The sequence below is a fragment of the Cricetulus griseus genome, assembly GCF_003668045.3.
Source record: "Cricetulus griseus strain 17A/GY chromosome 1 unlocalized genomic scaffold, alternate assembly CriGri-PICRH-1.0 chr1_0, whole genome shotgun sequence".
Taxonomy (NCBI): domain Eukaryota; kingdom Metazoa; phylum Chordata; class Mammalia; order Rodentia; family Cricetidae; genus Cricetulus; species Cricetulus griseus.
Window position 1 is genome coordinate 49,916,542 of NW_023276806.1, and position 12,084 is coordinate 49,928,625.

The 12,084-nt window shown below is 48.6% G+C and overlaps 1 protein-coding gene across 1 annotated transcript; it reads left to right on the forward strand.

The window, feature by feature from the left end:
• The first annotated feature begins 1,716 nt into the window (after positions 1-1,716).
• On the forward strand, positions 1,717-11,626 carry Chymosin. Its single transcript, XM_027395409.1, has 9 exons — positions 1,717-1,778; positions 3,663-3,813; positions 4,683-4,800; positions 5,187-5,305; positions 7,194-7,393; positions 8,549-8,662; positions 9,422-9,566; positions 10,076-10,174; positions 11,422-11,626. The coding sequence occupies exons 1-9, from the start codon at positions 1,717-1,719 to the stop codon at positions 11,551-11,553; spliced, it is 1,140 nt and encodes a 379-aa protein (XP_027251210.1). The 3' UTR covers positions 11,554-11,626.
• Positions 11,627-12,084: the final 458 nt, after the last annotated feature.

Genomic DNA, 12,084 nt, shown 5'->3' on the forward strand with positions numbered 1-12,084 from the left:
GAACCCACACTTTCACTGCCACCTTGCAATGTGTGTGTGTGTGTGTGTGTGTGTGTGTGTGTGTGTGTGTGTGTGTGTGTGTTCCTTTGAATTTTCTCTATTATTCCCACTTGTGCTCACCTGACTGTGGACTCCCTATGGGGCTGAGATGACAATTGCTCTGTCTGCTTCAGTCTAGTGCAGGTACATAGAAGATGTTTAAGAAATTGACCTCAGTTGGCTTTGGCAGTGCTGGAATCTGAGTACTGAGGAAGGGGTGCCCTTGGCTTCTGAGATGTTTCAGCCACTTTTGTGAGTGAGTCCCCAGACACAAGTCGTCTAGACCAAGGTGATATGTCTTTGTGTGGTGCCAGTTAGTGAGTGTTCGATTCTTATCATGGTCTTTCTTAAAAGCTTTTTCTAGATTGTGGCTTGTTCCTGCAGATAGCCTCTCTTAGCATCGTGTTCTGTGGGGCAGTGTTCCAGCATGCACTTGAATGTTCTCAGATGGTTGCCAACTGTGTGAACGAATAAAAGGCAAATAGCACCAAGGGGTCTTTGATTCTTGCCTTTGTGGTCACCTTCCAGTGGGAGAGGTGATTACACCTAACACCAGTAGTCATTGTCCTTGAGAGGTTGCCACTGGGTCAGGCTAGGCCATTGGCAACATGGAGCCACAGTCAGGCCTGCCTCCCTCCATCGTTTCTGAAGGTGCTAACCTAATCTCAGGGGGGGGTCTTAGTATTGCAGGTTTGACCCACTGCACATACTGTGACTGTCTCAAGGGGTGGCTGGAGGTTGGGAAGAAAGACCTAGAAGCAGAATTAGTCTTGCTGTGGAGTGTGGAGATGTTAATTCAGGACATTTCAGATGAGGCCAAGCTCTTTTTACATGACTCTCTGAACTTCTGTCTCCTCATCTGCTGCATGTCACACAGACATCACCAGCTACTTTCTGTTGCTTATCAGGGCAGTGGCAATGCCACTCATTCATTCATGTGCTCACTCAAACATTCCCTGAGCTCCTCTTGTACGTGGCTGCCATATTTCTCCTATCCCTTCCTGTGGGGCATGTGTCTGCTGCTCCACTCTGTCTTCCCCATGGTTCCAGTGAGCAGGCATTTGTCACTCACTTTCTCAGCATCCCTTTCTTTCAACACTGTGTCTCTGGGGATGATCGAGCCTTCTCTTTTAGACATTGCTCTCTGTGGGAACTTGGAGCTCCAACATTGAGCTTCCTCCACTGGGGTGATAGATTAGACAAGCATTCTTGGTCTTAGATGCCACCTTGAGACTAGACCAAGCCCCTTCTGGAAAACTGGCCTGGGAGAAATGGGAATCAGAAGTCTGGCCTAGGGAGGGGCAAAGGAGGGGATCTTTGGGGCCTGGCTGCTCACAGAGCAGAAGGCCAGAACATGAAATAGTTCCTGGTAACAGCCCCACCTGTGTTAGCTCAGGGATCTGGTCTAGAGGGGAACTGGGTGTAGAGGGGCCTGTGTTGACTTTTCCCAGCTTGAAGGCCTATGTACCCTTCAACTTTGAAGTCTTTAAAATGATAGAATTTGTAGCTCTTATCAATGTGGGTCTTGGCTGGTCTGGGTGCTATCTCACTATGTTTGTAGAATAGTCTGAAGTTGGGGGTGCCTCTGAAGTCTGGGCATCCAGCCAGAAGGAGCCCCACTCTATAAAGACTGCAAAGATGGGCACTGGCTAGAGTGGTGCTTGCCTGATATCCAGAATGAGGTGCTTTGTGCTGCTCCTGGCTGTCTTTGCTGTCTCTCAGAGCCATGTGGCCACCAGGTGAATGTTGGGCCCTGGGGAAGACATCTCATGGAGGCTCTGTGGGCAGGTGGATGGCTGCTCTTCCAGACCTTGGTTCCCTTGGGGAGACTCCAGAGGGACTTCTGTCACTCTTGTCTTTGTGCATTCAGTGTGATCCTTAGGACAGGGAGCCAGACAGGAAGCCTGGGGAAAGGAAGGCATGGTTTCTAGAACCAAGCTACTTGGAATTTGGCCCTCAGCTCTCTCACCCTTTGGATAGTCTGTGCCTTAGTTCTTCATCTGCTATGACATTAAGGTCATCTTGCTCATCTTTTAGGGCTGTTATAAGACTGCATGGGTTAATATTATAAAATGCTTTGAATAGTGCTGGATATACCATGGGAGCTATGTATGCATTCATTAAAATAGATTTCTTGGAGTAAGGGCTCCTGTAGAGAGGTCTGTAAGTTTTCCTCCAAACTAGGACATCACTTATACTGCCATGGATTGGGTGACTTGCATTTTATAGATGACACCATTGTTCAGGGAGAGTTCCTGAAATGTCCATTACCATGTGGCTAGTAATGGAGGAACCAGGGCTCAGCCTGGCTGGGCTTGCACTCCTGCTGCCCCCACCCCCAACCCAGGTGCTCTTGTTTGTTCTGTCAAGGCCCAAACATGGAGATGACTGAATATCTTCTGGATTGGATCCCTGAAAAGAGGTTGACTGAGTGTCTTTGTCCGGTGAGGGCTTTCTAGGAGGGGGCATGTCTTGAAAATGAAGTTTTTCCAGAGCTAAGGTTTCTGGGCAGCTATACAAGAGACAGAGCTGGAGCTGAGGACCCTGGGGGTGAATTCCAGGCAGAGCTGTCCTCCTGACTCTGCATAAGGTAGTGGCTACATCTGTTTGTAACTGGTTTCCCTCTGGAAAGAGAGGCTCCTGAAGCTGCTGCTTCTGTAATCTCAAGGTGTCTTTCAATCAGCTCTAGGAGGGCAACATGGTTGTCATAAGATTTAGGGACTGTGGGATGCACAAAGTTCTACTACAGGGAAGAAAATGGTCAAATAAAGAATAAAAAAGTGTTGGAAAGGCAGGATTAACCCTATTGTATAGGATAACCTGAAGATAAAGGCACTTGGACTCTCCAATGTGAAGATCAGAGGGCTTTGACAGCTTCCCAGTGGAAGTGCAGAGGACTCAGGGAGTCTCCTGATGGAAGCTCAGGGGGCTGTGGCAGTCTTCAGGTTGCCAAGGAATATGGCAGAACCAGGTCTAGAACTCTTTCTTCTGTGGTTTCCCCTTTAAGTCTATTTTATTTTCCATTTCCAGTTGACTTCATTATCCCAAACCTTAATTTTGATGTCCCTGCTCTTTCTGAGGAAATCGCTAAAGAATTTTTAGCCACTTTAGTGAAAACACTATCAGAGAGAAAAGAAAAGGGGTTGGCAAAGGGTGGTATCAGTGCTAGGAGCAGGTGCCAGTGTTAGACATGATTCTCTCTGTGTGGAGGGCTCCTTCTGTGTCCTTTTCACTATGTGTCCTCTGTGCTTTGGCACACAGTAAGGTCACAGTGAGTATTTGGTGACCGAGTAACTGATGGCGTGCTTAGTGTCTTTCAAACTGTGAGTAAAAAGACATACTATTTAGTGAGTCATACAACAAATGTAGTGAGTCTCTACCACATTGGAAAAGAAAAGGAATGAGACGTATCAGAGTATTGATTGTATCTAATGAAACTAGACAGTGACCTGTAAATCAACATAGAATCTATTATTTTACTTTGGGTTAAGATTTTTTCATTTGGAAATATTATTGGCATTGCCTGTGGAATGTCGGCCAGGGCTGGGCTGAGAACAACAGGGTGGGGGATGGCTCATGCAGCCCAGTCTCCCTTATACTGTGAATTCATTCCACCTCCTCAGGATCCCTCTGCACAAAGGGACATCTCTGAGGAACACCCTGAAGGAGCATGGACTGCTGGAGGACTTTCTGAGCAGACACCAGTCGGAGTTCAGTGAGAAGGACTCCAACACCGGGATGGTGGCCAATGAACCTCTGACCAACTACCTAGATGTGAGTGTTTCTGTAGGCCTCCCCAGGGATGAATTCTCATGTTCCTAGGTTCCTGCCTTGCCAGAGCATTCTCTCTGTCAGGAATTGTGGAGGCATGGAGGCATGGAGGCCACCGCCCTGACATCAGTAGCTCTACCATGGGCCAGCAGATCCAACGAAGTCAGCCCCTCTGTTCTTCAGGGCTCCAAAAGCCCTGCTGGGATGGGTCTGAGTTCAAACGACCTTAGTCATATAGCCTGCTTCCCTGGATCAGGGGAACCACATTCTAGTGTGTGGTCATCAGATCTGGTGATGGCAGGTGCTCAGTCTTCAGCTTCTAAGGCATGGGTTGCGTTTTTCTCCTCTTCCCACCCAGGCAAGAATACTGTCGTGTGTCTTTTTCCTTTCTGGAGTCCCCTCCCCATCACTCTTGGCAGTAAACAACCAGTACTTTTGTGCCTGTGCTTTCATTTCCATATCTAGGTCACAGTACTATCCCAGCCTCAAGGGCACTGGTGGGGGAGCTTGGATGGGCTTTTGGGATTCTGCTCTCAGCAGGTGCCCCACCTCTGTGGCTACCTTCTCCCTGCCTTGGTAGGGTAACCTGGTCTCTTTCCCAGGTAGAACTTCAGTTCTGGTCCATGGTGTGCTTCTGAGCTGATTCTAGCACTGCTGTAGGGCTTGGGGCGGGAGTGCAGAAGTGGTGGAAGAAGAGGAGCCCACCCCTGTGTAGTGGGGATGGCATTTTCTTTTCTCCTCCTTGATGCCCCTCTTCTCACATCTCCGAGTAGAAAACACAAGACCTGCAGGAGTTCTGTGCCTAGCATCAACTCCTCCCCAGTGTTCCCCACTCCTGGCTACGCCTCTGACCCCGAGCTGTCTGTCCTTAGAGTGAGTACTTTGGAACGATCTACATCGGGACACCACCCCAGGAGTTCACGGTGGTATTTGACACAGGCTCTTCGGAACTCTGGGTGCCGTCTGTCTACTGTAGCAGCAGAGTCTGCCGTGAGTGACTTCCCACCCTGCCTACCCCTCTTGTCCCTTCCTTTCCAGCCTCCCACATGAGGAAATGGAGGTATAGAGAAGAGAAGGGTCTTGGCTGAAGTTACTCAGAAAACAGAGAAAATGGGCATAGAAACCAGACACCTCGGTTTTCTTCTCTTTTGTGTTGGAATTATACAGGCTTGGAAGTGGGGGTGGGGTGGGCTGGGTTTTCTTGACTAAACTATGGGACCATGCTGTAGAGAGACTAGATTGCTTGTTTTCCACAGAGAGAAAGGCTAATACATAGGCCTGTTCTTACAAGGTCTAGTGAGGGTTTCCACTCTGCTTGGGAATGTTGAGGGCAAAAAAGGACACTAAGGATCCACTAATCTGGGTCTTTGTTGCAGAAAACCATCACCGCTTTGACCCATCCAAGTCGTTCACCTTCCAGAACCTGAGCAAGCCCCTGTTTGTCCAGTATGGCACTGGCAGAATGCAGGGCTTCCTGGGCTATGACACTGTCACAGTAAGTGAGGTGGCAATGACCTGGACTCACCCAAGCTTTTTCTGTACCCATTTCTCCCCCAGGATAGCCTGATTCCAATGGTCTGTGCATTTGGTGGGAATGAGGATCCCTTGGGTTCTGTCCACTAGATGGCTCAATGGGTGAGGGTTCTGAGAGGGATTCCCATTGATAGCCATTTGTGTGATGTTCCCTTCCTCCATTGTTGATTGTTTCTGTTCTCAGAGCTCCACTTGAGTGCTTCCCCCAGTTGCTGGTGTTCATTTCTGCATCTTGGCCAGACTTGGCCTGTGTCACTCAGTTTACTCTGTCTATGGTCATGTCACCTCTAGCTCCCTGGCCTGCTCTGTCCTTAGCCTTTGCTTCTCAGCAGAATGTCACTCTCTCAAAGAGGTCTCCCACCATCTTATAAAATCACACACTACCTATGACCTCACCATGATTTATTTTCCTCCCGAGGGCTCGGTGTTACCTGTTCTATAGTGCTGCTTTAAAAAATTCATTGTTGGTCTCTCCTGTTGGATAGAAGGTTTTCCAGGGGCAGGGACTTACATTTGGCAAATAGTTTGTTGGTTGAAAGAAAGAGAACTGAATTATTCCTTAGCACTTAGCCACTGTTCATTTATTCACACCAAGAATGCTTGCTCTAAGGAAGACACAGTGGTGGACAAGAGGGTGGCAGACCTGCTTGCCTCATGCTTTCTAGCAAAAGACACTCAGGTGGCCTTGTGAGAGCATGGCCTATGCACAGAAGAGTAGTCACATGGCTTTGAACACCATTGAGTAGCGTTAAGAAGAAAACAAAACTGGAAGAGAGTGTGGAAGAGAGTGTTTGGGAATCAGAAGATGGAGATTTGGTGGACATGGTGGCCTGCTGCAATCTGGAACCCAAGTGATCTACTTCCAGAAGCCAGGCTTGTGATGATCTGGGGTCAGCACTGCACAAGAGCAAGTGCAAGAGTCCTGGGATGGGTAGGAGCTGGAGCAGTTGAGGAGGGGGGCAGAGCCCAGCCTGTGGGGCAAAGTGAGCTAAGGGGCACGTGGTAAGTTGTGGGAGCTGGGGCCAAAAGGGATGATTTCCTTCTCTTGTACTGAGATGTACAAGGCAGTTGTAGTCTGTATGGCAGGCTTGATTTCAGATTGTAAAGCTCACATTGGCTGTCTTGGGTGGAAGTTGATTAATTTTATGGGACAGAGCAGAGGTAAGAGACCTGCTCTAGCCCTTTGTGTGGCTCAGAGCAGGCTGATGGGCACATCTACCCTCTGGGAAGATGGGCAAATGAAGAACAACTTTCTTTAGCATGGTGCCAATAACTGTTCAATAAACAGACAGTGGATGCTCAGCAGGTGTGCAGTTATTTAGCTCTGGCACTGACTTGAGATTCAGGCACTATCATTCCACTTATCAGATACAGGACTGAGAGCCAGGGAAAAACTGTTCAAGCTCGGTCAGCAGGTGACAGCATCCACCCACACAGCACCTGCTTTGTGAGTGTCTATGCTTCCAAGATGCCTCTGAGAAAGGACCCCGAGGCAAAGGTGCAGCTGCTTCTGCAGGCAGTACTGGGACAATCACCATTCCATTTCCTTTGGGATTGTCCCCAATGTGAAACCTGTGTCTTCGTTAAACACTGTCTCCTCTTCCCCATTCCCTCCTCAGACCATTCCTTCACAGCCAAGCAGAAATTGTGGCGGACCCAGCCCACTCCAGTCTCTTAAGCTGAAAATAACCCTGCATTATGTATAAAAAGGAAGAAAGGCCAGCGAGGGCTGGATGCTAACACTGACCTGTGATCCCAGGCTGGCTGCTCCATTCCTGAACTTCTCTGTCTCTGGCTGCAAAAGCTCCCTGGTGGAAGTCATCATGACAATTTTTGCTTCTACTTTGCAGATCTCTGATATTGTAGTTCCCCACCAGACTGTGGGCCTGAGTACTCAGGAGCCGGGTGAAATCTTCATCTACTCTCCATTCGATGGCATCCTGGGGCTGTCCTACCCTTCTCTTGCTTCCAAGTATTCAGTACCCATATTTGACAACATGATGAATAGGCACCTGGTTGCCCAGGACCTGTTCTCCGTTTACATGAGCAGGTAGGAACTGCACCCACCAAAAAGGGTTTGACTTTATACCTGGTAAGGACTGCTGGCTGAGGTGAATGTCTGCCCCTTGGAGACACTGCCTGTCATGGTAGCCACCAGCATCCAAACCATCTCTATCCAGGTTTCCAGACACACCTACTTTTTGTCCAGTGACCTGACTGGAGTCACTTAGAGTTTACTAAGACAAAGATGACTTTCATTATACCTTAAAAAGAAAAAAAGCAAAGCCTTGCTGGGGATGTTTTAGAGGATTGGCTTAGCATGTGCTGAGCCTCAGGTTCAATCTTTGGTACTACAAACAACAACAAAAGCAAAGCCTGTTCCCATCTCTAGATGAGGGCTTTTAGCATGTTCTTCCAAAGACACAGGATCTCAGGCATCGTTTGTCATTGTCTTTGAGATCCTCAATCCTATAGAGTCCAGGCATCTCCTTCCATCAGGGGCAGAAAAAGAGGGATGTATAGTCAGGAACTGGTGTCTGAGTCAGGCCTGGAGCCCAGGGAGCCTGCTTTGGTGCTTCCTATTTTGCCCTCCTGCTCTTAAAGGAGAAAGAGATCACCCCCAGGAGAAGAGGCTGGACAGTTGAGGAGAGGGGACCCCAGGCAAAGAGTAAGGTGGTACCTTTCATTCAATCATGCATGTAGATAGGCATTCATTCATTTACTCCATGCATATTTACTAGGCATGCTATATGCAGAGGTTAGGTCAGGATGTAGTCATATACATCCACAATCAAGACAAGCTGTAAGATAGATTTTAGCAAGGGCGGTTATGATAAAATGTGAGGGGAACCTTGGCAGATTCCATGGCAGGTGAGGGTGACTGAAGTAGGAACAAACACGCCAGGCAGACAGAGCTTAGTGAGAAGTTTTAATAGAAAGGGAAATGAGGGGGGGTGTAGAGAAAAGAGGTAAAGAGATACAGAGACACACAGAGAGGACAGAAGAGAAGAGGGAGACAGGAAAAGTTCTATCTGCCCCAGGGGAACAGCAGGAAAGTGACCGGGAAAAGAGAAAAGCATAAGTGGGAAGGGTGGGAGTCAGTGGAAGGCCTTTGGGTCTCCATTCATCTGCCTGGGGGGCGGGAACTGGGCACTCCTCACCAGCAGGGTGTCTGCTGCCACAGAAAGGCCTTTCTTGGTTCCAGGAATGACCAGGGGAGCATGCTCACGCTGGGGGCCATCGATCAGTCCTATTTCGTAGGCTCACTGCACTGGGTGCCTGTGACTGTGCAGGGTTATTGGCAGTTCACAGTGGACAGGTGGGTGAACAGAACCTCACATGGGCCCCCCCCTCGAGAGGCTGACCCCTGATGTGTGGATATGGGGGCTCAGGAGTTAGAACACAGGGCCGAGAAGAACTCTACCCAGTGCCTCCGGGATTATTGGTTGGTTCTGTCAGCCAGCTGTGAGGCCAGCATCCTTTGCAAGTGGTTACCCTGCACTGGCCTCACTGACTGCCTACTGCCTGGGAGGCGCTGTGCTGTGTGGTTGCATGGCTGCCTCAGTGGTTCCCATGCAGCCTGGAGGAGGTGGGTGCTGGTATTGTCCTCAGTGTGTAGGTTATGGACTTTTGGTCTGAGCCTCTCGAGCATCCTTAAGCTGCTTCAGGGACTGCTCATGTGCCCATTTTGTTCACAAGAAGCCAAGTGTACAAATGTTTGGATATTCATCTGAGACATGTTTCAAGTAAATGGCAGAGAAAACTTGAAGCTGGATCCTCAGGCAACTAGTTAATCCTCAGTCTGCTCAGGGAAGGGCACGCAAAAGGATTGTTTTGTTTTTATTTGGACCCTTGCAATTTGAGCTGTTCTCAACTTAGCCACTAACTGAGGGGAAATAGTTCAGTCTTTTCTCTGAGTTTGGAAAGTTTTGGGGGTGCCAAGAAGAGGCTCAAAAGAAAATAAAAAGGGTCTGGACCTCTTTCCTTCCCTGAGGTCCTGGCAGGGGTGGGAAGGGCCCAGGGAGAGAGAGCTGGATAAAGGTTGGTACTGTGAAAGTCTCTCTGCTTAATCTTCCAGGATCACAATCAATGATGAAGTGGTGGCTTGTCAAGGTGGCTGCACAGCTGTTCTGGACACAGGCACTGCCCTGCTGGCAGGGCCTGGCAGAGACATCCTCAATATCCAGCAGGCCATTGGGGCTGTGCAGGGCCAGTATGGCCAGGTAAGGTCAGGCCCTCTCCTTACCTCCAGAGACCCCCCCCAAATCAAGAGCCCCTTTCTAAACAGATGTTGGGTGAACCCGTTTTTTCAGAAGTGGGCAATGCGTCCCTTCCAGTTTTGGTCTGTCCTTGCTGTGGGAGTGCCATACTCTCTCAGTTCCTGGTCCTTGGAGAGGCAATGCCTTTTGTGACCTTTGTTGTACCCTCTTGTTCCACTCTGCTCATCCCTGCTAACAGTCAAACCCCCTGTCCCCCCTGCTTTTCCTGAGATCCTGGTGCACTCTGGCTAGACCTGGAAGGAAGACATGGAGGCAAGCTTCTTTTTGTCCCATGCTGGGGTCTGTCCCTGTGTTGCTGAAAGCAGATCCCTCAAAGGGGACCATGTTTTGAGACCCAGATTCATCTGGAGAGTGTCTGTGTTTCCTTCTGAGGAGAGCCACACACTGTGGAGAATGGAGTTCTACACCATCATTGCCTCTTTCAATAATGACATCTCTTGCTCTTCACTTAGTTTAAAATCAACTGCTGGAGGTTGGGCATCATGCCCACAATTGTCTTTGAGATCCATGGCAGGAAGTTCCCACTGCCACCCTCGGCCTATACCAACCAAGTAAGAGCTTCAGGAGAGTGATGCTCTGGGTCCACCTAGCATTCCTTCCTCTGGGACTTTGGGGAAGTCAGTGAAGTTGATGAGGATGAGTGGCATGGACCCGAAAAGAGTACAAGGCCTTTTGAATGGGCCATGGCATTTATCATTGAGCCTATTTGTGTGGCCACTATTGCTTCTTGCTGAAAGAAAAGGGAAACAGGAAGGCCACCAAGGGCTTGGAGGAGGGGTATAGATTGGACCCAAACCACCCATAGAGACCTCCATCCACTGTTCAAGCTTCCAAGCCCTGGTGGCTTAGAATTCTATCCAGGGTTTTCATAGCTCATTTTGGCTGTTGTGGGGACTGCTAGTCTCAACATGGCTTGATCCTGAGTACCCCAAACTAATGATGATTAGGGCAATGGATATTCAGTGTGATGGTAAGATGTTAGATATGGGGCACGGTTCATGGGGTCAGGACTCAGAGCCATAGGACCTCGCCAAATAACCTCAGATTAAGTCAATTTATTTTTTTAAAGATTTTTTTTTCACCTTCAATCCCAGCACTTGGGAGGCAGAGGCAAGAGGATCTCTGTGAGTTTGAGGCCACCCTGCTCTATGTTCCTGGACAGCCAGAACCCTGTCTTAAGAGACAAAACAAAAAAATTACTTTTTATTTTCTTTTGTGTGTCTGAGTATTTTTCCTGAACATATGTATGGAGTACATGCCAGCCTAGTGTCCATGGGGATCAGAATTGGGTATCAGATCCCTTGGAACTGGAGTCACCAATGGTTGTGACCCACTGTTTGCATGCTGGAAATGGAAACTGGGTCCTCTGGAAAAGCAACAAATGTTGCTTTTTATTCCTGAACCCTCCTGAGTCCATTATTTTTATTTTTAATTATTTTAATGTGTGTGTGTGTTGGGGTGTGGGTGGGCATATGCGCATGTGATTGCAGTTGCCTTTAGTGGCCAGAAGAGGGCATAAGATCCCCCTGGAGCTGGACTTACAGGCATTTTTGAGCCTTCCAGTGCAGGTGCTGGGAACTCTGGTTCTTTGCAAGAAGCAGGTGCTGCTAAGTGTTGAGCCATCCGTCTCTTCAGTCCCTACTGTCTTCACCTGTTGAGAATGATGAATCACATCCCCTTTGCTTACCTGGGAAGGCGTTTTCAAGGATGAAATGAGACAATAGAGAGTAATTGAGTGATGGGGTAGAAAAACTCTTGTCATTGAATCCAACTACATCTTAGTTGTTGACTTTTCCAGGAACTGGACTCCTGCTCCAGTGGCTTCAAGCTTGGTTCCCACATATGGATCCTGGGGGATGTTTTCATTCGGGAGTTCTACAGTGTCTTTGACAGGGCCAACAATCGAGTTGGGCTGGCCAAGGCTATCTGATTATACAACTACACTAGACCATATTTTCCCTAAACCCGCCCCCCGCCACCACACTCAACTTGTTAAGTGGAAAGCTCCCAATAAATACTGCATTTCTTCAAAGACTGTTTTCTCTTGTTTTTAATGGCACTGGAGCTCTGCACTAATATGGGGTTGGGCTTTGGCCTGCCATGTACCATGTGGGTGGAGTTGTGGCCAAATGAGTTGGGGAGAGATAGGGATATGGTTGGTGTGTAGAAAATTTCATGAAGGGAATGGCTATTTTGAGCTGAGGTGGAGGAGACCAGGTGTGTGTTATCCACCTGTCTTTCTACTCTAGAGAGTTCTAGGGGAGGGTATCTGAGGATTAGAGGCAAGGGTGTGGTGGTAGGGCTAAGTAGAGAACACCCAGGCCATGGAGAGAATATCTCCAGGTTAACAAAGAGTAGGACTTCATTTCTGTTTCAAACAAGGATGGGAAATGCAAAATGTCTTGAAAGGGTCCAGAGTCATAAGCTGCTGTTTGAGTGGTTGGAACCCTGGGCAAAGTCA

Coding starts and splice junctions, on each gene's coding strand:
- Chymosin (XM_027395409.1), top strand. CDS start 1,717: ATGAGGTGCTTTGTGCTGCTCCTGGCTGTCTTTGCTGTCTCTCAGAGC. Junction 1,779..3,662: donor CAGAGCCATGTGGCCACCAG/GTGAATGTTGGG, acceptor CCACCTCCTCAG/GATCCCTCTGCACAAAGGGA. Junction 5,306..7,193: donor TGGGCTATGACACTGTCACA/GTAAGTGAGGTG, acceptor TCTACTTTGCAG/ATCTCTGATATTGTAGTTCC.